The 25,495-nt window shown below is 44.4% G+C and overlaps 1 protein-coding gene across 3 annotated transcripts in view; it reads right to left on the reverse strand.

Annotated features, from left to right (window-relative positions):
- ATP11C (ATPase phospholipid transporting 11C (ATP11C blood group)) overlaps positions 1–25,495 on the reverse strand; it is a 112,578-nt gene that overhangs the window by 68,736 nt on the left and 18,347 nt on the right. Inside the window, exon 1 of one of the 3 annotated variants that reach the window (XM_084813672.1) lies at positions 10,088–10,296. The exons of the other annotated variants lie outside the window; for them this stretch is intronic. Within the exon in view, the coding sequence (XP_084669798.1) occupies positions 10,088–10,177 (90 nt within the window). The 5' untranslated portion in view covers positions 10,178–10,296. Of the gene's footprint in view, positions 1–10,087; positions 10,297–25,495 lie in introns of those variants that run through there. 3 annotated transcript variants of the gene reach the window in all.

Below are 25,495 nucleotides of genomic sequence, written 5' to 3' on the forward strand. Positions count from 1 at the left end.
CCTCCTTGGATCCTCAAGTTCTGAACAACTTTCGCCCAGTCTCAAATCTGCCATTTTTGGGCAAGGTGATTGAGCGGGTGGTGGCGGTGCAGTTGAAGGCACACTTGGAAGAAACTGATTATCTAGACCCATTTCAGTCGGGCTTCAGGCCTGGGCATGGGACAGAAACGGCCTTGGTCGCCTTGGTAGATGATATGAGGAGGGCTCTGGATAGGGGTGAATGCTCCTTCCTTGTTCTCCTCCACCTCTCAGCGGCTTTCGATACCGTTGACCACGGTATCCTCCTGGACCGCCTGGAGGGGTTGGGCATCGGGGACACCGTATTGCGGTGGTTCCGGTCCTTCCTCTCCAGCAGGTACCAGGGGGTAGCACTGGGAGAGGAGGTTTCGGACCCGTGGCCACTTACTTGTGGGGTGCCACAGGGTTCCATCCTCTCCCCGATGCTATTTAACATCTATGTGAAGACGCTGGGGGCTATCATCAGGAGGTTTGGGGTGCATTGTCATCAATATGCGGATGACACGAGCTCTACCTCTCGTTCAAATCTTCACCAAGGATGGCCGTAGAATCCCTGTCCAAATGTCTGGAGACGGTGAGTGGCTGGATGGGGAGGAATAGGCTGAAGCTGAACCCTGACAAGACCGAGGTACTTTTGGTGGGAGACAAGAGGAGGCTGGGGGATGTTGACCTGGTGTTGAATGGGGTACGGCTACCCTTGAAAGACCAGGTCCGCAGCCTGGGGGTCATTTTGGACTCCCAGCTGTCCATGGAGGCTCAGGTATCAGCTGTGAGCCGGACAGCGCTGTATCAACTCCATCTGATACGGCGGCTGCGCCCCCTCCTTCCCGACCATCTGCTCCCATCGGTAGTATATGCCCTGGTCTCCTCTCATTCAGACTACTGTAATGCGCTCTACATGGGGTTACCCTTGAAGACGGTTCAGAAACTGCAGCTGGTACAGAACACGGCGGCTCGCCTGATTAAAGGCAGCCACTGGCGAGATCACATCACTCCAGTGCTGAAGGAGTTGCACTGGTTACCAGTTGTTTTCCGGGCCAAATTCAAGGTGTTGGTTTTGACCTTTAAAACCCTATATGGTTCCAGCCCAGCCTATCTTAAGGAGCGCCTCCAGCAGCACCAGACAGGCCGCTTAACAAGATCAGCCTCGGATGGCCTTCTCTCTGTCCCATCAGCCAGGTTAGCTACACTGGTGGGGACGAGGGAGAGGGCCTTTTCTGTGGTGGCCCCCACTCTGTGGACCTCCCTCCCTAGGGAACTCCGTCATGCCCCCTCTTTAATGAGCTTCCGTCGTGCATTAAAAACGTGGTTGTTCAGGCAGGCATTTGGGGTGGGTTAGGGTATTTTAGAAAATGTTTTTATTGTAGAATTTTATTGTTTTAAACTGTTTTTATTGTATGTTGTACATCGCCCAGAGTGGCTGGGTGACCAGCCAGATGGGCGATTAATAAATTTAACAATAAATAAAAAAATAAATAAAAAACCATTTCCCAGCTGACATTTTCCATTCAAAGTAGTCCCTGAAAATGCTTCCAGGTATTTATAAGGTTAAAATGCATCTGGAAACCCAATGCCCAATGGGGTTGCGCGGGTATAAAATAGCTTCTGAGTTTAAAATGAGATAAACCCACATAAGCCCCCATCGGGGACAACACACAACTAAAGAGGCCTCTGCCCTCTCAGCTGAAATCCCATTCCATATATATACACAAGACTTTCTTTCGAATATTAGAAAGTGTGGTATAGTGGTTAGAGCACTGGACTGGGACTCGGGAGGTCTGGATTCAAGTCCCCACTCAACCCGGAAGCTCACTGGGTGACTTTGGGCCAGTCACCAATTATCAGCCTAGCCTACCTCACAGGGTTGTAGGGAGGATAAAAACGGAGAGGACGAGGACCATGTAAGCCACCCTGGTTTCCTTGCGAGAGGAAAAAAGGCAGGATATAAATGTAATAATAAATAAGTATCAGATGGCTCATGTGACACGGCTGAAATGCTTTTAATCAACTCAGGTACGACACATGCCCATCTTCCGCCAAGTCTGGGCTGTTTAACAGGCGCAGCATTTACACCAGTCCACCAAATTGTGACTGTTGTCATTGTGTCGAGCTCAGCTACAGCACGGGAACTTGAGTCAACCCAAAATGCCGCAGGCTGTGTTGCTCCATTGGTGCACCAAAGGCCACACTCACACATATAGAGCAATCCAAGCGGAGTGAAGCATTTTTAAGTTCCATTGATTCTGGCAGGAGAGCTGAGTAGCTGCTTAAGCACCTCCAGTTGAAATCAGAGGGGTAAAGGCTGTGACCGTATGCAGTTTCCTGGACAGAAACTCCATAGTGATCAATGGGACTCACTTCCATGCAAACATAAATAGGACCGCACTGTTGAAGTGCTTAACTTGAGTGTTGTGTATCTTTACATATGGAGAGAACCCTAACTCAGTGGTAGCACACATGCTTTGTACGCAGGAGGCCCTAGGTCCAATCCCTGGCATCCCCAGTTTAAAGGATGATGTAACAGCTGATGGAAAAAGTCCCTTCTCTGCCTAAGACCCTGGAGAGCTACCGCTGGTCAGAGTAGATTAGAGGCAGGGAACCTCCAGCCCACAGGCCTCCCAATCCAGCCAGTGAAGGGTTAGGCACTCTCCGTAGGCTTCTCCCTGTCCCCTAGCCCACCCCCTGGAATGGAAGCTTGTGGGGAAAGGCAGGGGAGAGGAATCCCCAGGTTACCTCTAATCAGAGATGAAAGAAAAAAGCAAAGGTACTGAAAATTGTTGACACACTAATTCAGCCTTCCCCAACCTGGTGTCTCCTGATGTGTTGGGCTATAGTCCAAGACCTCTGGAGTGCATGAGGTTAGGGAAGTCTGTACTAATTAATGTTAGCAACCCAAAGAACTGGGTGTGATATGCTGAAAACCACTCATCTGTTTCAAGAGAATTCATCTCTCTTCCACCGAGCTTGTTGGGGCACAGTTTCACTGTCAGTACTTATTACTTCTAGGGATGCATGTGAATTTCATTTCACTTTGCAAATCACTCGAAAACGCCCCATTCACAATCCCAAACACCAACGCCAACAGGAGCGCATTTTCTCTGGAAATGTTTGTGAATTCCAAAACTTGCATTCGCAAAACATGTACTTGAAAAACACGCAACGTTTTCAAAGTGTGAACATTTTAAATCACCAAAGCTTTAGCCTATGGGTGAAATTTTGGAAATTTATGCAAATCTGAGAATTTTTGCACAACTTTCACACTCTGTTGCTATTCGTTTTGCACAATTTTTCCGTTCACACAAAACAAACAGTGAGCACAAAAGTGAGCACACATTGAGGAGAGACAAGAAGCAAACTGATTTTCAGAAAATCTTGGCAAGCTCAAACAATGCTTGTTCACCCATCCCTAATTAGTTCTATTTCACACTGAGATATACATGTATTTCAATGACATATACGTATTCTTTCACATATTTGTTAGGTATAATCACCTGAATAACATTAATTAAAACTTTGAAACTACCAACCTTGCGTAGTATTGCATTTGCAAATGGCATCCATTCATTGTTACTAATGAACATATGACATGGGCAATTATCACAAATAAAGCATGGAAAATGTTCTGGAAAAATTTCCACCACACATCACAGAACTTGGTTACTGGCAGTAAGAGCTCTAAGCTAAAATATGCCACTATTTTTGGTTATTTGGCCCTGCCCTTTTTGCTTTCTATCCTGCCCGAACAAGCATTGTTTGAGCTTGCCAAGATCGGCTCTGCCCTTTTTGCTTTCGATCCTGCCCGAGAGCTATTCTGAAATGGAATTTGGCTCTCGGGCTGGAAGAGATTCTGCACCCCTGCAATAAACTTCAATCTCCTCCTTCATTTCTTTTCCTATTTGCTACCGGGCCAAGGTTTAAGGTTTTAGTACTAGCATATAAAGCCCTAAAAAACTCGGGAGCAGGATACCTGAGAGAGGCGCCTTCTCCCTTACCAACCTGCCTGGTCACTGAGGTCATCAGAGGGCTTGCTCCTGGTGGTTCCACATGGAACTATGGCCCAACTGGAGTCCACCAGGAGAAGAGCCTTCAGCATGGTGGCCCCTTTTCTTTGGAATTCCCTGCCCCTAGAGGTCAAGCAGACACCAACACTGCATTGTTTCCGGCACCTGAAAACACCACTCTTCCAGGAGGCATTCCTTAATCGATCAGTTACGGTTTTTATTGGCATTGTGTTTTTAAACAAGTATAATTTTATTGTGGTGTTTTAACCTTTTCATTCTTTTACTGTTTTATTTCTTGTGTTCACTGCTCCGAAATCTGGATATGGAGTGGTATATAAATATTGTAAGTAAGTAAGTAAGTAAATAAATTATATTTCTATACCACCCCATAGCCAAAGCTCTCTGGGCGGTTCACAAAAATTAAAAACCATTAAAAATCCATTAAATCACTCCATTTTAAGACTGTGACTAAGTGCGGACTTTGTAGATTCAACTATCAAGGAAGCTTTTTTTCTCTCCACACCCCATTTTGCTAACATCCAGCCCAATGAAGAGTTCTGGAGACTTTGAAAGCTTGCTCACTTTAGCTTTATGGAGGGGTTCAGCCTGCTCAACAAAGGAAGTTGGGAGATTGTGTGGGCAGGTATGGGGATACTTGGGGTAAGGCATGAAATCCCTCTTGGCATCAAGCCCCCCCCCCCCCCGCAATATGGGGCTAATATCATGGACCCTTATAAGACTGTTGAAGGGTTACCCAAATGATAATAATCAGTTGAAACGCTTTCAATACTGAAAAAACACTATATGAACGCTTAATAGTTTATCACTGATACTGGCAGAACACAATTTTTAGCATTATCAACAAATGGGACGTTAAACGTGAGCTTTATTTTTGTGGAAGTTTTGTTGTTGCTGTTCTTTTTAATTAGAACCCCTAGATAGCCTTCCCCAACCTGGTGCCCGCCCTCAAGTCTTGTTAGAACTACAACTCCCAGTATCCCCTAGCCAGCCATGCCAGCTGGAGGATGCTAGGAGTTGTAGTTCAGAATATCTGGAGGGAACTTTAAATTGTTTTACTGCTGCTGCTGTTTTTAGATCTGTATTTCAATTTGTTTTGCTACAGAGAGAGCTAGCATAATATAAAGCCTACGAGACTGACGTACAAATAAATCTCCCGTTTAAATCTTGATTCTGCCAGAAACTCGCTTGGTGCCCTTAGACAAGCTGTTCTCTCCCTCTCTCTAAACTGTAATTCCTCCCCGCTCCCTCCATTTGCAAAATCAGAATTTGTGCAAATGACCTCTTGAAATTTTCCTATTTATGGGCTGAGTAACTGGAGAGACAACTTCACCGAAATTCTTCAGGGGGAAGAGAAATTCCCCAACAATTTATCACAGGTAGAGCTCAAAGGCTGTAGGACAGCTTCTTTCTTTCTTTTTTTTTTTGGGGGGGGGAGGGTTGGGGGGGTGGCTTGCACTGCCACTGCAAGTGGCAACAGCAGCAACTGTGTCGGTAGCTTTGCCCCCATTTTGCATTCTCCACAAAGCCCCATACCTAGCATTGTTCCGAGGCATTGGCGGGGGCTGGGGGAGATGGAAGGAGAAACCCACCAAAAAGTGAGGAAGAAAAGTTGGGGAAATTCTGCAAAATGTTTTTTTTTCCTTCTAATTTCTAGTGAAGTAAGAAAAGAAAAACCTCAGGACATTTCCTAGAAAAATGTCTTCTGAGAAAGTTTAGTCTAGTTGCCATTCTTTAGGATTCAGCACTTTCCCCAGGATCTACCAATAAAAATTTTGAGGGATTGTGGATATATCTTGTCTCCAATGCAGTTGCAGAGAGATGATTGTACAATGAAAGATAGGAGACTTGTACACACTCCTCGGCCACCTCCCAAGTAAGGTAAGCACAAGAATCCAGAATCCAACCCATGAGAATTTGGGAATTTCTCTGAAATTTCTTCTTCTTTGAATTACTTTTCAAAAGCCATTTATTTTCTATCAAATCGAATGCAAATGGTTGAAAAAGACGTGGAAGAAATTTTCGGCACAGCGCTAGTAATAACACTGACTTACCTTACAGGGTTGTTGTAAGGATTACAGCTAGATAATACATCCAAAGCACTCTGAAAACCTGAAAGCACTATGTACGTGTAAAGTATGATTTTGATAATAATTCCAAGAATATTTACTGTGCAGTAATTATCATTCAGAAGGAGAAGGGGACGGCAGAGGATGAGATGGCTAGATAGCATCACTGATGCAATGAATATGGACTTGAGCACGCTCCGGGAGAGAGCGCAGGACAGGAAGGCCTGGTGTGCTATGGTCCATGGGGTCACGAAGAGTTGGACACGACTGAACAGCTGAACAACAACAACAACAAATTATCATTACGATAACTACTGGTGTAGCATAGCGGCTAAGCAACTGAGCCACAAATCAAGAAGTTCAGAGATCGAATCCCGTCTCTGTCACGGAAGACCGCAAATAGACAGCCTTAGGAAAGCCACTCACTCTCAGCCTCAGTTTTCCCATCTGCAAGGAGGGGATCATTATCATACTGACCTACCTCACAGGGCTGTTGTAAGCATTACAACTAGACAGTGTATGTGAAGTGATGAGCATCTGAAAGTGCTATGCAAAATCTTATTTTTTATTTCTGCACACCACCTTACATACAAAGGCAGGATCTAAATGCCAAAGCAAACTGACTAACAGGCCTTGCATGCGAGGGCAGACAGATTTTCTCCCGCAATGTCAGATGTTAGGGCTTTCACATGCCAACTTCCAATGGAACTGCCAATTCACAAGCCACTTACAGAAACATGATCTTTTGCTTCCGGCTTGTCCTCCTTCTCCGACATATCTGATGCTTATGCCGCTGGTTTCTAGTCCACGTGGAGGCTCTAGAATCTGGGTGTGTGTGTGTCGGAGGGTCCTCTTTCTTGGGACAAACACTCCTCAAATCCTACGTGGTCAATCCAGCAGCAGAAAAAGAGACCCAAGCCTCAGAGGCGTTGCCACAGCAACCACCCAGACTGGGGACCGGCAGTTGGTTGTGGAATTCCAGGATCCAGGGCCAAGTGGGGGGGGGGGGGCAGGAGAGGCAAATTATGGTCCAGGATTCAGGGGGGCAGGAAAAGGAGATGGGAGGGCCAGTAAAGGGATTGTGGGGGGAAGAGACTGCCAACTAACCAGGAGCCAGAAACACTAGTCTACTTTTTTGTGCATTTAAAAATGCCGCAGCCTAAGCTGCAGAAGCAGTTTTCACAGGATGGAGATGCACATTTAAAAAATCACCCTCTCGTACCTATGCATCAATCTGCTGTTAAAAACAAGCAGTATGGGCGGTTTGAAAAGTTAGCAACTGTAGGCAGGGGGACAGCAGGGAGGCTCTCCCTACACACACACACACACACACGCGCACACACACACACACACACCCCAAACTAGGTCAGAAGGAAGGGGATGCCTTCAAGGAGGAAGGCCTTCAATGTGAGATTATTCCAGTGTTATTTATTCATGTCTATTTATCAGCCACAAAGGCTCCCAGAGTGGCTTACCTATAACCAATTAAACAAGACAGTCCCTGCCCGCCAGTTTAAAATCTAAAAAGACATGACACACAAAGAAAAGGAATGGGGAGGGAAGAGGGGGGAAACTAAGTCTTTCAACAGGGCCGGTGGAATGGCTCTGCTTCCCCTTCTCATCTCCCTCTGGCTGGAGTGGCTGCTGGTGGTAACAGCAGAGGCAGGAGGCACCTTGGTGAGGTCCTCAGCAGGGCTGGTGGAATGCTGAACGGGCCATGGAGAACACCTGACTGAGAACCCTTTTAATCCTAGTTGCGCTGGGCCAAATTATTTATGCAGACGGTCCCAGCTATCTTTAGTTAAAAGATCCCGGGTAGGTAGTGACCGGAGAGACCTTTCTGTGTCCAAGACCCTGTTGAGCCACAATACTGGATCCTACTCCTGGACAATACTGGATCAAAATGCAAATAACTTGTCCTGGTATCAAGCAGCTTCCTATGCACTCTGTACATGCTTAGAGGCTACCCTACTCTGCAAGTAACTTCATGTTGCTTCAAATGCCAGGATTATACAGATTTTGTGGCCCTCCAGAGGTTTCTGGAATACAACTCCCACCACCCCCGACAGCCACGTCGACATTGGTCACAGGTTCTCCGCCCCTCTGTTCTAGAGTGTTAGCCTTAGAATAGCTTAATCTGTATCAACAATAAAAGCAGTGTTTTCTGGAATATCCAAAAATGAATTTTTGCCACTTGCTTTCAAATAAAAGGACATGTATGAGATTGTATCTGCTTGTATGTGAACTTGAATATATCCTTTTAGAAAGAAGATTCATAAATCTACATAATAATAAAGTAAGTATACATTGCTATCTATAACACAGGCCAAGTTCTAACTCTCTGAACGCAGGCTGTTCCAGCAAACTAAGGCACAGGCACAACAGCTAACTATGAGTTGTTTAACCCATAAACCTGGTTCACACGTAACAACAACCCAGAGTATTGGTTGAGAATGGGTTGTCATTGAATTGTGGGTTACTGTTGAATCATGGGTTGTCATTATGTGCAAATCCTGAACTATGGTTTAACTATGAGTTGTTAACCGGAGCAACCCAGAGTTCACAGCCCAACAACAAACCATGGGCTCTTTTCCTGGTTTGTTTGTGGTTAACAACCCATAGATAAACTATAGTTCTGTGTTTGTATGTAACAACAAGCCACGATTCAACAGCAACCCATGATTCAATGCATCCCATATTCAAGCCATACTCTAGGTCGTTGTTACATGCAAACCAGACCATTGTTGTTTCAAGGAAATCCGTTGCTTCCGCTTTCAATCAACAATGCAGGAATAGTCATTATGTGTGAACCGGGTCTATGGGTTGAGTATAGGTTGTTGAATCCTGGGTTATCATTAGATGCAAACGGAGAACTATGGGTTGTTACCCACAAACAACCCAGGAAGAGAACCCATGGTTTGTTGCTGGGTTGTGAACTCTGGGTTGTTCTAACTATGAATTGACATTATGTGCAAACCCAGAACCATGGCTGTTCATGGGTTGCTTCTCCAGGCTACAGTAGCAGTGGGTAAAAGTGGTAAAAAAAAAGCAGCCATTCTAGATGCCTGCACTACAACACTGCAAAGGCATTTGGGATACAGGGAGGGACCCAGCAAAAGAAGAGGGAATCAAACAACCCAGAATTTGAAAGAACAACTTGCATTTTGCACAATTGTCTAATTCAGCCAATGCAGCTTTGCCCGTCCAGGCTTGTACATACTGCCTCTGTTGAATGTCAGTTTGACATTCAACTGTTGAAGGCACAAGAGATCTACCAGGAAGAAAAAACAAGTTGGCAAACTTGGCTTTATCAGAGAAGAGAAGGCACTACAATACATATCACATAAACAGGCATTCAACCACAATCCATGGCTATTTTTGTTTTAATTTATCAGTTTTAAAAGATACTATCTTGACTCCAAAATGTGAATAAAGAAAGCAAAAGCCCAAAACAACATGATCACCTTTAAAATAAAATGATAGGGGGAAAACAGTTATTTTTGAATCCTAAACCCATAGTTGTAGATCTCTTTCTCAACTAAAGGATTTGGAAGTCTGTATACAACAGAAACCCATAGCGCTAAAGATATAAAGTCCATGCCTTTTAATCCAAAGTAAATATTAAAAACAAAACGTCATAATACTTACACACTACAAGTGGAAACTACATTTAATGCATTACTCATGCAAGATTAGCTGCGAAGATACCAGTCAATGATAAACACAAACTAAGAAAAATAAAGTAATACACAATGTGTTTTAAAAAACAAACGTTATCAACAAAACCTTGGATTATCCTACCAGACATTCTATCTTAACTACTTCATTGCTTCTATTTGCCAGCTCGGAAACGTCCTACCTTTTAAACAATAGATTGTTCTCAGCTATGTACGTTCCAGAGATAACACCGTGCAAAGCAAAATGCCACTCTCTTGCAGTGTGCTGGCTAACAGAAAAGTCAGCAAATGCATTAAAGCTTACCAGATTAGACCACACTTTCAGCAATGTCTCTGGAGTTAAAGAGAATTCCATTTTTTCCCAAGATAGCCACATCAGCCAACTATCTTCCATGCGAGAGGAGGCATTCCACAAAATAACAAATGTAAGGAGCTAAAATGGCGTTGTTTTTTTAAGCGGACAGCAAGGGAAAAAGAAAGAGAAAAAGAACAGGCTTTTGTAAGAAGTTGGGCAAAGATCAAATTGCATTAGGTTGGAATGCATTCAGTTTAAACAAGCACCTTCCAAGGAGGAGGGGCTAGCTAACTACACAATAATTAGAGAAAAAGCAAACCTGGTTGAAGTTAAGGCTGCAATTCTATGCACATTTACCTGGGAGTAAGTCCTATAGAACTCAGTGGGGCTTACCTCCTAGTAAACATGCACAGGCTCAGGCTGCATGGGCTGGAATCCTAAAAGCACTTACGGTAACATGTCCTCCATTCAGAACTACGTACTATGCTTACGGTTGTTTGATTTCTGATCACAAGAAAAGGCCACATTTTAGCTACTGGCTGGGTGGCAATCAGAAATCCCTGAAGAAGACTTTGAAGCCCCCAGACATATTCTTTAAAATTCTCCAGACTACCCTTATTAGTTATTTTATGTACGATCAATCAATCATCAAGAGGCCTTCCTTGCATGACCAGCCGTGGTTTGTTAAACTCCACTTTGTTGAGGTTTGTCTTTTTAAAAAAATGTTTTAACTCTTTTAACCATTGTCTTATTCTTTTATCATGTTGTTCACCGCTCTGAAATCTTCTGATGAGGAGTGGTATATAAATATTGTAAATAAATAAAAATAAATAACTAAGAGCAACTGTATCTATCCATAGCAATGAATACATATGAAATGCGTACAACTTTCTAGCAATTATACATAGGCTTCAAAAAAAGCACACCAAATATCCAAATGAGCATCCATTTGAAGGTGGCATCTATATGCCACCCATTCAAATCTTGAAGGAGTCCTCAATCCGTTGCATTACAGGAGGTGAGTGTTTCTCCTCCCAATGTTTTAATATCAGTGTTTTACCTGTAAAAAGGGTGTGGAGAATCCACTTAAGCCAGCCATTTGTTAATTTCCATGGAGCAGGTAAATAATTTAAAAGAGCGTGTACATCAGCGACTATTAAAGACTGTTCCAGTACTAAACGTATCTTTGTAATAATGGACATTGCCAGAACATATGTTTGAAAGAAGCATTAGCTGTATTGCTCCATCAGCAATTAGCCAAATTAGACAATCCCTTTATTAAAGAAAAATTGCAGTGTCCAACAGACATGAAACAAAGGTTTTTGCTGGATAAGATGTAGCCTAAGATCCATAGAGGTGACAGATGCTAAAGTCGCGATCCATTAGGCATTTTTTTGGTGGTGCCCACAGCAGTTTCTCAAATTCCCAACTGTGTCCACGGGTCTAAAAAGGTTGGGGAGCCCTGGATTATAATATGATTCTTTTGCACGTTTTCAGCTTTAATTTTATGACTGAAAATATTTTTCTATTGTCTTCCATATTTATTAACCTTGTATTAACCTGGTTCACAAGTAATGGTGGTAAATCATGGATTAATTAATTAACCCATGGTTTGCTGGGTAGTGCTACGCACAAGCTGCTTCTGTTTTGCGTGATGTCTGAACCCAGACTGCTTAAGTTATGTCTGAACTTGGGTTGTTTATGGCTTAATCAACCCAGAGTTAACCTACAATTTGTTGTTAGATTAACTCTGGGTTGTTTGACCCATAAATAACCCAGAGTGTCCAGGTTCAGACATCACATTAACAACCTATAAACGGGACTCTTGTAGATTGTTTATGCAAAGCAGAAGCATCTTGTATACAGCATGCAACCTGGCAAATCGTGAGTTAGTTAACCCACGATTTGCCGCTGTGATGCGCAAACCAGGTTATTGTGTGATTATACTGCTGCTGTGGTTCCTTCCAGGTGAAATTACAGTATTAGTAGTGGTGTGCAGGGTATTTTATTGGAAATATGTTGTATATTGTGTGTGTGTGTGTGTATGAATATTGTATTTATTTCCAAACACACACATGAAATATTCTTGTTTAAATTAAGATTTAAATTAAATGCTTTCAAGTTTAAAAAAATCTCAGAAACCACACATGCAAAAGACGTCTAAAAGCATTTGTAAATTCCCAACACGTTTTGAATAGTCCTTTATCTATCGTTTAATTAAAGGGCTTAAACAATCTGCTGAAGCTTAGTGCAGTACAATGCTTTACTGCACAATTGTCATGAAAGACTTCAAGCCTTATCTCTTGACAAATTGCACTGGGAAGTTCCGACACCTTCCAGATGTCTTTGCGTGTGTGTTTCTTTCTTGGTGCAGAAGTTTCACAAAAAGAGTATTCTTCTACCTCACCCCTTTTATGTCACAAATAACAAAAAAATAGGTACTAAACATGTTTTGAGGGTTAGTAAATTCTGTGCCCTTGCAAAGCTTTTCTCGACTAATGTGTGTGTGGGGGGGCGCTGCTGCACAAATGATTCCTGGCATTCCAATGTTGCAAAGAGGACAATTTCCTGGTGAAAATGTATAGCTGTTACCAAGCCTGGTTATAAAATAAGCTAAAGGATTTTGTGGGGATAAATCATGATGTCCTCTTCCCCTGTTAATATTACAGCTGCACATTGGCTGGCATCGATAATGGCCTTTCAGCCACGTGTATCCATGGCCTGGAACGTGTACTAAAGCTGTTGCTAGTAACCTGACTATCAGAGAACTATGGTGCGAAATGTCTACAGAATCAAACGAGGGCAGGAGGTTGGTGACGGCCTCTTCCCTGCTTTTTGTGGGATGACGCTTTTGTGCTTAGCAAGAAAAGCAGAAATGCCACAAGAAAACTGACTGTCATCTTTGCAAACACATGAGAGGGTGAAGGGTTAAAGATCCAACAGAACACAATCGCCTCTGGAACCAGTCTCTACTCTAGTGCTTAGAACAGTGACTTTATACAGACATTAGCAGTTGCTGCTGCTAAGCTCCATGTTATGAAAAGTATCACCTGAATCCTGTAGCTCAAGCAGCCATTAAAAGCACAAGAACAGGCTTGAAGGTTTGAGGCCTACAGAGGCAAAGGGGAAAAAACTCTGGCTTGGAGGCCCGGAGTTTTCTGTTGGGAGGAGGTAACCCTGAGAGGAGTTGTTTCATTTCTCCAGTTAAGATTCATCTCTTCAGGTTTGAAGTAGTACTTTCAGTTTTGAGGGAGGAGGGTATATAAAGACAGCGAGAGAGACAGTAAGAGTAGAGACAGCCAGAGCCTGAAGTGAGAGCAGAGTCTGAAGAGTGAGCAGGAAGAAGCAGCCTAGAAAAGTCTAAGAACAGCTAGGGCAAAGGAACTTGCGTCTTGCTACTTTTATTTTCTTTTAATGCCTTTTGAATCACTCAGCTCTATTCTGTAAATACATTTAGTTGTAATTTGTTTGCTTTAAATCTACTAGTAAACTGTTGTGGTTAAACCCTGTGTCTAGTCACCCCACGTCTACAGCCTACACCCCACATTACTGGGAAGGGGGAGGTAAAAGAAGGAAGGGGGGACTCTTAAGGAGCCAAAAGATCAGGGGGTTGCTCGGACGGTCCAGGTCATAAGAGGAAGCTTGACATAGGCCATTCTGGATTTTTTTTTTTCTGGATCAGATGGCAATCCTAAAAGCAAGGCAGGTGCCTCTCCAAATAAATATTGGCCACTCCCCTCTTCTTATTTGACACTTTGTTTTGATTGGATCAGACAGACAGACAGACAGACAGGAGCCAACTGGTCAGTTCTTCCTCCAAACAAAGCAACAGAAGTGATCTGTGAATCTCTTGTCCTTTAGCAGTTAAGGGCACAATCCTATGCATGTTTAGACAGAAAAGTTCTACAATTCCCAGCATTCCCCAGGCAGCCATATTGGCCGCAAACATCAGCCAGAGAGTGAGCAGCTGCAGGGAGCTTGTTTTCACCCTTCCCTGCCAGAAAGAACATGGGTTTGGCTTGTTTTCCTCCTCCCTCCCAATCCCTTTTTCTTTTGTGTCATGTCTTATAATTTACCTAATTATAAAAAGGTTATAATTAACCTTTTTTAGCTGAAGAGTGGGGTAAAAATATTGTAAATAAATAGGTCCAAGTACCTAGTCAGCCATGAAGCATACTGGGTGATCATGGGCCAAGCACTATAGGCCTATCCTACCATACAATGACGCTGTGAGGATAAAATTGGATATGATCAACCACAGAGGCCCCGCTCACAGACTAGGGATGTACGAATTCCTTACCTGGCTCCACGCAGGCGCATCCATGTTGGGGGGGAGGCGCTCTGTCCCTCCCCCCGGAATCCTCCCTGGCCGGCTCCGCTCCATGGCGGCTCCGTAGAGCCGCCGGCCGGGGCCGTCCGCAGCCGGAGTTCCGGCCACGGCCGGGCTGCTGCAGCCACAAATGGCGGCCGTCATAGCGGCCATCATTTGTGTCCTTGCAAGCAGCCATGATAGGCTACCTAAGTATTTACGTAGCCTATCACGGCAAAGAGCAGGGGCGCAAATGGCGTAGCGGCTGCCATTTGCATCCCTGCTCTTTGCCATGATAGGCTACATAAATACTTACGTAGCCTATCACGGCTCCAAGGATGCAAATGGCGGCCGCAGCAGCCCGGCCGGGGCCGGCCAGGAGACCAGCCGCTGCTGGCGCATCTGCCCCAGGTAAGTTCTGTCGTGGGGAATTCTCTGACATCCCTATCACAGACACACCAGTAGGTGCAATCGGATTGGGAGGGACAAGAGGAAGAGCCTTTTGGGGGGTGGCCCCTTATTTCCAGAACACATTCCCTCAAGAGTTATGCGTGGCTTCCTCCCTCAGCGTAAGGAGAGGGGGGAAATGTGGTGGGGGCACCTTGCATGAGCCAAAGTGCTTTTCCCTTGTACAAGGCAGCCCTGGATCCAACCTTGATCTTCATATACCACTTTGGAAGTATTTATGAAATATGGTATGGTTTTAAAAATAATACAGTTAAAACCTATTGAACAAAGTAAAACAATAGGAAAATCATCCCTTGAAGCCGACTGGTGGGAGATTCGTCACAGATAAAAGAAACGACTTCTTCACACAGTGCAGAGTTAAACTATGGAATTTGCTACCACAAGACGTAGTGATGGCCACCAATTTGGATGGCTTTAAAAGGTTAGACAAATTCCAGGAAGAGAAGGCTATTAATGGCTACTAATCCTTATAGCTATATGCTACCTCCAGTGCCAGAGGCAGTGAGCCTATGCACACCAGTTGCTGGGGAACATGGTTGGGAGAGTGCTGTTGCACTCATGCCTTGGTTGTGGGTTCCTGGTCGACAGCTGGTTGGCCACTGTGTGAACAGAAGCTGGACTAGATCGACCCTTGGTCTGATCCAGCACGGCTCTTCTTATGTTCTTGAAGAGGGGCTGCTTCTCCAAGGAGAGACAACCTCCTCACCCCCACACGCACACACGTGCACACACAAACCGAGTTACTGTGAAGGATACCTCAGTACCCAGCGGTTCCAGCTGGCACCAGGCTCTTTCTGCCACTAACTGCTGAGGGAAACGACAGCAAATCTCGTGAAATGGGCTCTCCTCCCTTTTTTCCTTTTTATTCTTCCAATTAAATTTTTTCCGTAGAGTCCCACACCCTGCAAAACAAATGTTTCACAGCAGCTAGGAGGAGATAAGAAAATGGTTCCAAGATAAAACAAGCCACGGGGTTCCATTGCTCACACACCAGGTTTTTTAAACAGGAAGAGTGGAAGGGCCTGCCAAATTATTTCTCTTTTCTCAGACTCCGGCCACACCGCTGACTTAGAATCATAAGAATTGGGAGGGACCTCAGAGATCAACTAATCCAACCCCCTGCCGACACAGACAGGAAATCCTCTCGGTGGCCGTGCAGCCTCTGCTTAAAAGCCTCTAACAAAGGAGATGCCCCCACCTTCAGAGGGAGTCTGTTCTGCAGTCGAACAGCTCATCCCATCAGCAAATTCTTCCTAATGTTTGGTCAAAATTCTTTCTCTGGCATTTCAAATCCATTGATTTGGGTCCAAACCTCCGAAGCACCAAATTTGCTCCATCATCTACATGACACAGGCCTTCAAATATCTGAAGAGGGCAACCACATCACCTCTTAACTGTCTCTTCTCCAGGCTAAATATAGCCAAGTCCGAGGGTGTGGCTAGGTACTTAAAAGATCTGGCGCCCAGGCCCGCAGGACACAACATAACATAGGCATATATTGATTTATATTTATATGCAAATGTAGAAATAATTACTAAGATTGACTTAAATTTCACAGGAAGCAAAGCCAATTAATGTCTCATCTAAATAATCTCAAATTCTTCCGTTAATTTGCACCCTGCCCCAGATCATCCCAAAGAATTGGAAAAAGGGTGTTGTTGTTTTTTCCAAAGCCATGCCTGGATATATTTTTTGCGGGGGGGGGGGGATGTTGCAGCATGGGGGGAGGGAGTTAACCTTTCCCTCTCCAGCTGCAATCCCCCTTGAAAATTGCCTCTCCCCCTTGCACATCAACTAAGCTAACAAAACAAACAAAAACCCTCTGTTGGCAGCACTGGGCACTCGGGTATCTGGGGTATTGGATATCGGATCTCCTCTGGACATGGTCCAGTTTGTCTTTTGTGCTGCCCAGTTTAAGGAGGATATTAAGGATAAGCCACAACGTCTGTGGAGGACGGTAACAAAGATGTCGAGAAGCATTCAGTGATTGGCTTTAGGCTTCAATCCCAAACCCTTCCCTGGAAATAAGTCTCACTGAACACCCAAAAACTAGCGGGTTGGCCATGCTGGTCCGTTGCAGAGTTGAATGCGTCGTGTGATTTTAAAGGAAACACAAGTTGTCCTTATTGAAACCACAGGAAAGAGTTGAATTTTAACTCTATTTGGTTTGAACAAGGACAGTGTGTGTGCCACACTACATATGTCAATTGGCTCACCACTGGGATGATGTCTGTGTTGTCACCCACGTTTTGTGAATGGCAACTGTTAAGGTAATCACGATGCCTGTACTTTCTGCCTTTGAATTCCCTCTGACAACACAGTTTACATCTCTCCCCTCCCAGCATGTGGTTATAGATCTGCCAATTCGCGATTAAGACTTGATGCATCTGATGAAGTGACCGGTGTCCACAAAAGTTTATGCCAGAATAAATGTGTTAGTCTTTCAGGTGCCACAAGATTCTTTGTTGTTAGAAGTGGTTTCTTGACTTTGGCGTAAATTGTTTCTCTCTCGTGCTGGCAAAATAAACTCCTGGAAAATCTTGAGCTGGTGGTCTTATGCTCTTTCATGCTGTGTCCCACTCTTTCCCCTTCCCATGCAATGTCTCTGCAGCCAAAGTCCAACATGCCAACCATTACACTGCCCTTTGCCAGTTCACTATTCTATGACTGTCAGCTAATAAACTGAGTATTATGCCATGTGCTGCAGCTCTTTTGGGGTATGTGTGTATTTGTATTGTAAGAGGGTCTTGGATTAGCCTGAAAGCCGCCTACCCAAACTTTGCTTGAGAGAACAAATGAAAAAGGGTAGCTGGGCTAAGTCAGGGCAAGAGTTGCTAGTCTCCAAAAATCTACCACCAGATACTTTTACTATTCCAGGAGCCAAAAATAAGTTGACAGATTGGATATATGGGATGGATAATAACCAGGGCTTAGACCTTATTAAACAGTCACATTTTTCACAATGGTACTGCTGCCTATATAAATGAAAGAGCCCAATACTTACAAACTCTCATTTTTGTTTCTTTGAGAACTTCACTTGCAGAACTACACTTTCAAATCATACAGCATTCATGGATGGAAGAGAACAGGCAGGTTCCAAGAAATCTACAGTTATATATCTGTGTTCTGGGAGAGGTAGAGGATATATCATGTTATAACCTTTATACTGAACCTTTATAACCTTTATACTGAAACCCCAGGGAGAGGTTATTGGGACAGGTTTTGGCATCTTTACAGAGTAAGAATGTTTATGTAAAGATTTATTGGTTACTGTCAGATTGCGATCCTTATGTCACATATAAAACAGCCTTGTTTGCGAAGTCTGCAAAACATATTTGTGCAGTCACTCTGAATGCTATTGCAATTGACTGAGGAGGTGATTTGTTAACCTGCCTCATGTTTCATGTTTTGTTATTACCTGGTGTTTTAAGAGCTAGTGTGGTGTAGTGGTGAGAGTGTTGGACTGGGAGCTGGGAGATCTAGGTTCTAGTCCCCGCTCAGCCATGGAAGCCCACTGGGTGACTTTGGGCCAGTCACTGACTCTCAGCCTAACCTACCTCACAGGGCTGTTGTTGTGAGGATAAAATGGAAAGGAAGAGAACCATGCAAGCCACCTTGGGTTCCTTGCAAAAGGGAAACAGGCAGGATATAAATATAATAAATAAATGGTCATGTTGTTTGTAACGGCTATTAGTCACATACAATGATATGTTTGACAGACACACATACAGAGATTACAACAGTTTCTTAGATCTAGAAAGAGCTTCATGTCAAGAAGTAATATACTAGAGGGGACCAAAGAACAGAATCGTATAAATAAATGAGCGTACCAACTTGAGTATTTTAACGAAGGAAGAAATGGCCGCTGGAAACACTCTCCCTTATATAGTTTGGAGGACAATGAATAGGATGAGGGTGGGGGTACCAAGGTGTAAGACACATTTATTTAAGTGGGGGTTGTTGGCTGACAACAATACATTATGTGAATGTGGAGAAACCCAAGATCCAGAGCATCTGATGGTGTGTCCATTAATGCCGGAGTCTTGTACTGTTGACGATCTACAGCAAGCTAATGACAAAGCTGTGGCGGTGGCTACATTTTGGCAGAGCAAAATTTGATCTGGACACGAAATAAATAAATAAAAAGCACAGTTGCCTGCTTTTTTGGAGTCTCCTTAAGGGTGCAGCTGTGGGGACTTTCGTGATGAGTGCATCACCACTGCCTTTGACTGATCATGTAATGGCAGGATGTACTGCTACCAATAGTCACTCAAGCTAGCCACATCCTGTTAGGGCAACTACTCTGACCTAGGATCAGCCAGAGGAATTTTTTTTTTTAATGGGAGGAGCTCATTGCGGGAACCTCTGCAATGTGAAAGCCATTTGAGAGAAGGTAAATAATCCATCCATCTTTCCTTCCCTCCCTCCTGCAGCTAAGAGTAGTTCTTAAGGTGCAGGTGAAAGGAACTGCAGCTTGAAACAGAGAGATGCTTAAGGAGAAGCAGAGTTAGATGAAGGCTGAAAGCATGTTGGGAGTGCCTCTCTCTAGAGAACAGACACAGAGCAGTGGCTTTGCGGCTTGTAGAAGAGATTACGCAGTCCGCCGCACCTTCGTTCAACTTGTGCATGTGTACATAAATCAAACGTTAGAGACACACCATAATTATCTGGTGATCTCTCCACCAAAAGGAGAAGCCAAACCCTGCTCAAAGATTGTGGGGAAACTTCTTGCTGCAATATGAATGCTCAAGCAAAGAGGAAAGCCTTGAAAGAGAATTGGGGGGGGGGCAGGCACAGCCCACCAGTAGAGTACATGCTTTGCACATATGAAGTCTCAAGTATGAGAAGTTTCTTTATCATGCGAACATGTCTCGCTTTCGCTACCAAATGCAAGCAAAAGCACCTTTTTCAGGAGAATTTTGCCATTTCCAAAACTTGCATTCATGGTTGAAAAATGTTTGAAATGTGGTCAGAAGGATCAGGATAAATGGAATCATGGCCAGATGGTTTGTCCAGACCAGCCTTTTCCCAACCTTGTATCCTCAACTGCAACCCTCAACAGCCCCAGAAAGCATGGTCAATGGTCAGGGACGATGACAGATGTAGTCAAAAACATCTGGAGGGCACCAAACACATCTGGAGGGCACCAACAAATAAATAAGTGGGGATTGTATCTTCTCGGCATCTTTCCCCCTGTACTTGGCGATGCATACCAACACAAGACAGACATCCCCTTTTCTACCCATTCCGCTAAAACAGTTGAACAGGAATTATTACACGAGAGACAGACAGAGAAGTATCTCACAAGTGGTTCAGATAGTACATGAGGGAGGAGGTGGGCATAACAGAAAGTGCAAAATCTTCCTCTTGCCACACTTCTCCTGAATGCCTGAAGTGAAATGCTTCCTCCTCCCCTGGGAATGGACATGTCTCTTGGGGGTGCTGGAGAGAAGCAAGAGCTGATTCCACTTTGGAAGCTGAGCTGGTTTCAACCCCATGCTGGTCTAGTAACATACTGCAGAAGCCACACAGCAGAGGTGCGATGGTGTGGAAAGGACCTATGTGCAAACACAGGAAGCTGCCATAGACCAAGTGAGACCACTTGTCCCTCTAGTTCGGCATTCTCCATACCACGGATGGGGAAACTGTAGCCCTCCTGTACGTTGGGGGCAAAAAATTCCAACTTCAAGTTTAATGTGATGGGTTCTGAACTAGCAGTGACCGACCAGGAAAGAGATCCTGGGGTTGTGGTGGGCAGCTCAATGAAGATGTCAACCCAGTGTGAGGCCACTCTAAAAAAGTCAAACTCCATGTCAGGCACAGTTAGGAAAGGACTTGAGAATAAAACTGCCAATATCATACTGCCCTTCTACAAATTTATGGTGTGACCACACTTGGAATACTGTGCACAGTTCTGGTCACCACACCTAAAAAATGATATTGTAGACTTGGAAAAAGTGCAGAAAAAAGCAAGTAAAATGACCAAGGGGCTGGAACATCTCCCCTGTTGAGGGAAGAACAGCTGGGATTGTTTAGTTTAGGGATAAGGTGAGCAAGGAGAGACATGATAGAGGTGTACAAAATTAGGGCTGTGTGGAGAAGTGAAAAGGGAGACTTTTTTCTCCCTCTCTCATAATATTAGAACCCGAGGTCATCCCATGAAGCTGATTGGTGGGAGATTCAGGACAGATAAAAGGACTTCTTCACACAGCGCATAGTTAAACTATGGAATTCGCTACTACAACATGTAGTGATGGCCACCAATTTGGATGGCTTTGAAAGGGAGTTGGACAAATTCCTGGAGGAAAAGGCTATCTATAGCTACTGGTCTTGATGGTGATGTGCTACCTCCAGTACCAGAGGCAGTGAGCTTATGTACACCAGTTGCTGGGGAACATGGGTGGGCAGGTGCTGTTGCACTCATGTCACGCTTGTGGGCACCTGGTTGACAGCTGGTTGGCCACTGTGTGAACAGAACGCTGGACGAGATGGACCCTTGGTCTGATCCAGCAGGGCTCTTCTTGTGTTCGTATGGATGCTGCTGGACTACAAATCCCATCATCCCTGACCACTGGCTAGAGCTGATGGGAGTTGAAGCCTGACAACATCTGGAGAGCCACAACCTCCCCAGCCCTATTCTGCACTGACTAGCAGAAGCTCTCCTGTTTCAGGCAGGAGTCTTTCCCAGTCCTACCTGGAGATGCTGAGGATAGAACCTGAGGCCTTCTGCATGCAAAGCACGGGCTCCACCACTGAGCTACAGCCCTTCCATGAAGGGAAGGTTTGAGGGGCCAGTTCAGATGTCGTTCCCCCATAATCCCACCCTGCCAACTTAGTTCATGCTTATGTTACCATGAGATAGACATGTGGTTGCTTCTCTATCCATATCGGGAGGCATGCACTCATCACCAAAATAACTGTTTCCCATGTAATGCTAACCTATGGCATGGATTCTTGAATTCTGGGTTGTCATGATGCGTGAACACAGCTGCGCCAACAAACCATAGTTTATTAACTACGAATTCCACCCACCCCCAGAAACAGAACCCATAGTTTGTTACTACCACCACCCCAAATAGAGAATCCATAGTTTGTTGTTTGGTTGTGAACACTGCATTGTTTAAACCATGTGTTGTCATTACATGTGAACCCATTACATGTGAACCCAGTACTGTAGGTTGCTCATGGGTTGTTTCACCAGGCTGAGTGATCAAAAAACCCAGGCACTCTATATGCCGGTACAGGAGTGTCACAAAAGCATTTGGGATACAGGGAGGGAATGGGTGAAGGAGAAGAGAAACAAACAACCCAGGGATTAAGTATACACATCACGGCTTGTTTGATCATCTACCAGACAAACCCTGGGTGGGGCAACAAACCATGGATTTAAATAAACCATGGGTTAGAATCATGTACAAACTAGGCCAGAGAGAGACAGAGAAAGAGGAAGCAAGAGTATGTTGCGCTTCCTGTCCCTTCCCTGCTTCTCCACAAATGTCTGAAGTCAGCTTTACCCATAAGGACTAAAAGCTTGAAGCTGATGAAGGAAAGCTGAGATTACACAAGAACGACAACTTATTTGCAGTAGTAGTGATGATAGGAAGGAATTCACAAGCATATTTTTAAGTTAATGAAAGAAAGAAGTGTGTGGAAAGAGGAAGTCACAGCAGCTGGGAATGAGGATGGGAAAAACAAAAAGGAAACATTTTGATCTCTGCTTCTTTGTCTTATGGACAGAAAGGGGGTGGGGGGATTTGCTTGTTCTCAGTAGCCATCTTCCTGGGAAATCTTCTCAGTTTCCCCAAAAAGACAACGAAGATTTGAAAATAAAGACAGAAGGAAAAAGGGGTGTTCTGCCAGCTGGGTCTGGCTCCTTGGAAACACTGCCAAGTTCTTTTATTAGGAGCAGCAAAGACACTTCCATGGCCTCAAGGTTGACTAAGGCTATTTGCAGGCTTTTGGCACAGCCCATTTCCTTGAAGGCTTTGCTGTGCGGACCAACAAGCTAATGGAGCCGAGAAATGCCTCATTCATAGGGTTGGGGAAAATAGGACCTTCCTTTGGGGCCAGAGCAAAACCCAAAGCGTCTTTATTGCTTACCATTAAATTAGTACATAAATAGCCTTATCACAGTTCATCAGCTCTTTTGGAGGGCTGGGCTTCCTTAAAGGAAAATTCCTCTGGAAAGGACACTTAGGACACAATCCTGCGCATGTTTAGACAGAAAAATAGTCCTACAACTTCCAGCATTCCCCAGCCAGTCATGGTGGCTGGGAAATGCTGGGAATTGTAGGACTTTTTTCTGTCTAAATATGCATAGGATTGTGCCTTTAGGTTAACTTGGCCCTCTCTTTGTTTGCTTCCCTTCTCCCAAGTAGCACCCAAGCTTGACAAAGACAAACAAGCAAAGACTCCCATGTTCTTGACTGGCACAACAGAGTGACATCATGTTTTTGAGTCATTCTCCAAGGGATAAGTACTGGTAGACCCCCTTGAGGGTCAGAACCATGGAGTGGAGCCTGATAGACATGGGAGACAGAGCTTGAACATACTGCTGAGTGTTTCAGTCCTGCTAACTTCTGAGGTGACATGCAGAGGTTCATCCTGCTTACTTCTGAGTAGACATGCAGAAGCCTGTCCTGCTTATTTCTGAGTAGGCTTAAAATTCATAACAATCATATTTTGGCTTTGCTGACTTTGCCTTCGGACCTGCCCGCCCCCCAGGCCTTTCCCAGACTGGAATTTGGACCCCGGACTGAAAAGGGTTCCGCACGCCTGTTCTAACCCAAGGCAACCATCAGCCCTTGGCCTGATTTCAACAATCAGTGATCAGTTCCGATGGCAAGAGCAATCTGTTCCTCCCCAGTACCCTCCTGAGAAGGAGGGAAGGCAGGGGAGAGAGAGACACCAACCCATTTTTTACTCTGGTCCTGCCTACCACTCTTATGGGGGCTTCCCCAACAGATTACCCTGCAAAGGTATGCAGCCCTCCACAAAAAAAAGGTCCTCCTAGCTCTGCTCTAACCATTACACCAAGATGCCTCTCCCAGTCATACACACCAATGGACATACTGTCTGGTGATTGTAGGACTTGTAGTCCAACTCATCTGGAGAACACCAGATTGGGGGAAGGCTGATATTACACTCTTACTATGGAAGATAGTTAGATAGATAGAGCGAGCGAGCGAGCGATTCAAATCTTGCCTCCGCCACAAACTCTCTGTGGTCCCCATATTTTTAGATGTGGAACAGAGGCTACTACTACAGGCCAATCTTGCAGGCTATTTTATGGATGACCCGAGATACTGCACATAAAGTTCTTTGAAACACACTCCCCTGATGTCAAGTACAGTTACTCAATCTTAAAAGGAGTGAGTTGGGGGGAAGTTGGTGGTGTTTTTAAGTAATAATCCCTGGAAACTCACTCGGACAATCGGTTCTTCTGAAAAAAAAGTGGATTTAGAAGGATCAGCGTGATTCTCATTCTGACTCCTGTTTGTCTCATCCCTCTGTGCACCAGAGGACGAGTGGCTTACACAACAGGTTTCAGTATGTTTAGGTACATTCCAAAGAAAAGAAAAACTTCCCCTCTGACCCAGAAAAAAAGGGCACCTTTCTCATTTCATACTCAACACTCCCATTTATAAACTTCTCGCTGCATACATACTAACCGTTTCATAGGCAAACTGCCAAGAGTTGCTAGCTTAAAATTCTAATGCCGGGAGTGATATCTGTCATTAGGTGCAATGTAAAGTGTATTTACTTAACTCCATGGAAGTGCCACCAAGTTCAGCTGAATTCACTTCCTGTTACAGTTTGGGGCAGGTTCCCTGAAGGAATGTCTCCTCCCATTCATACCAGCCTGGACCCCAAGATCACCTTCCGAAGCCCTCCTCCAGGTGCCCCTGCCAAATGAAGTGAGGCAGGTGGCTACTAAAGAGAGGGCCTTTTCAGTGGTGGCACCCCATTTGTGGAATGCCCCCTCTAGATAGACTGTCCTGCCACCTACATTATGATCTTTTCAGCACCAGGTGAAGACTGTTTTATTCCCCCAGGCCTTTTAGTCCTTCAGTTTTAAAAAAAATAAAATGCCCCTGTGTTTTCAATTCTTTACCCTGCTTCTGATTTTTACTTTAGTTTTCTTCTGTTTTAAACCTTTTAAAGTTCATAGGAAGCTTACATATACTGAGACAGACCATCTAGCCCAGTACTGTTGACACTAACTGGCAGTGGCTTTTGAGGGTTTCAGGCAGGATTCCTTCCTAGCCCTACCTGGAGAAGCTGGGAATCAAACCCAGAACCTTCTGCATGCAAAGCATGGGCTCTATCACACTGAACTATGGCCCCTCCCAAAGTTTTTATATTATGTTTTATTACGTTGTTGTATTTTATGGTTTTCAATTTTCACTCCATAGTAAGAGTGAAATGCCCAGAGAGCAGTACTGGAATATAATAAATAAGTTAACATTACATGTCCAGGATCAGGACAGTAATTGCCTGACAGGAATGCTAATATGGCTTTCAGTACAATCAGAAAACCTTGTGATGCAGTGCCTATGGAATCAGGTGTCAGGTGTACCAAACATCCCGCCTTGAAAATGTCAAGTGCATTCAAGCATCTAGTCCTCATGGATATGCTC

This window comes from Heloderma suspectum, chromosome 9, assembly GCF_057233095.1.
Source record: "Heloderma suspectum isolate Gila_16-S chromosome 9, 16-S_ref, whole genome shotgun sequence".
Classification (NCBI taxonomy): domain Eukaryota; kingdom Metazoa; phylum Chordata; class Lepidosauria; order Squamata; family Helodermatidae; genus Heloderma; species Heloderma suspectum.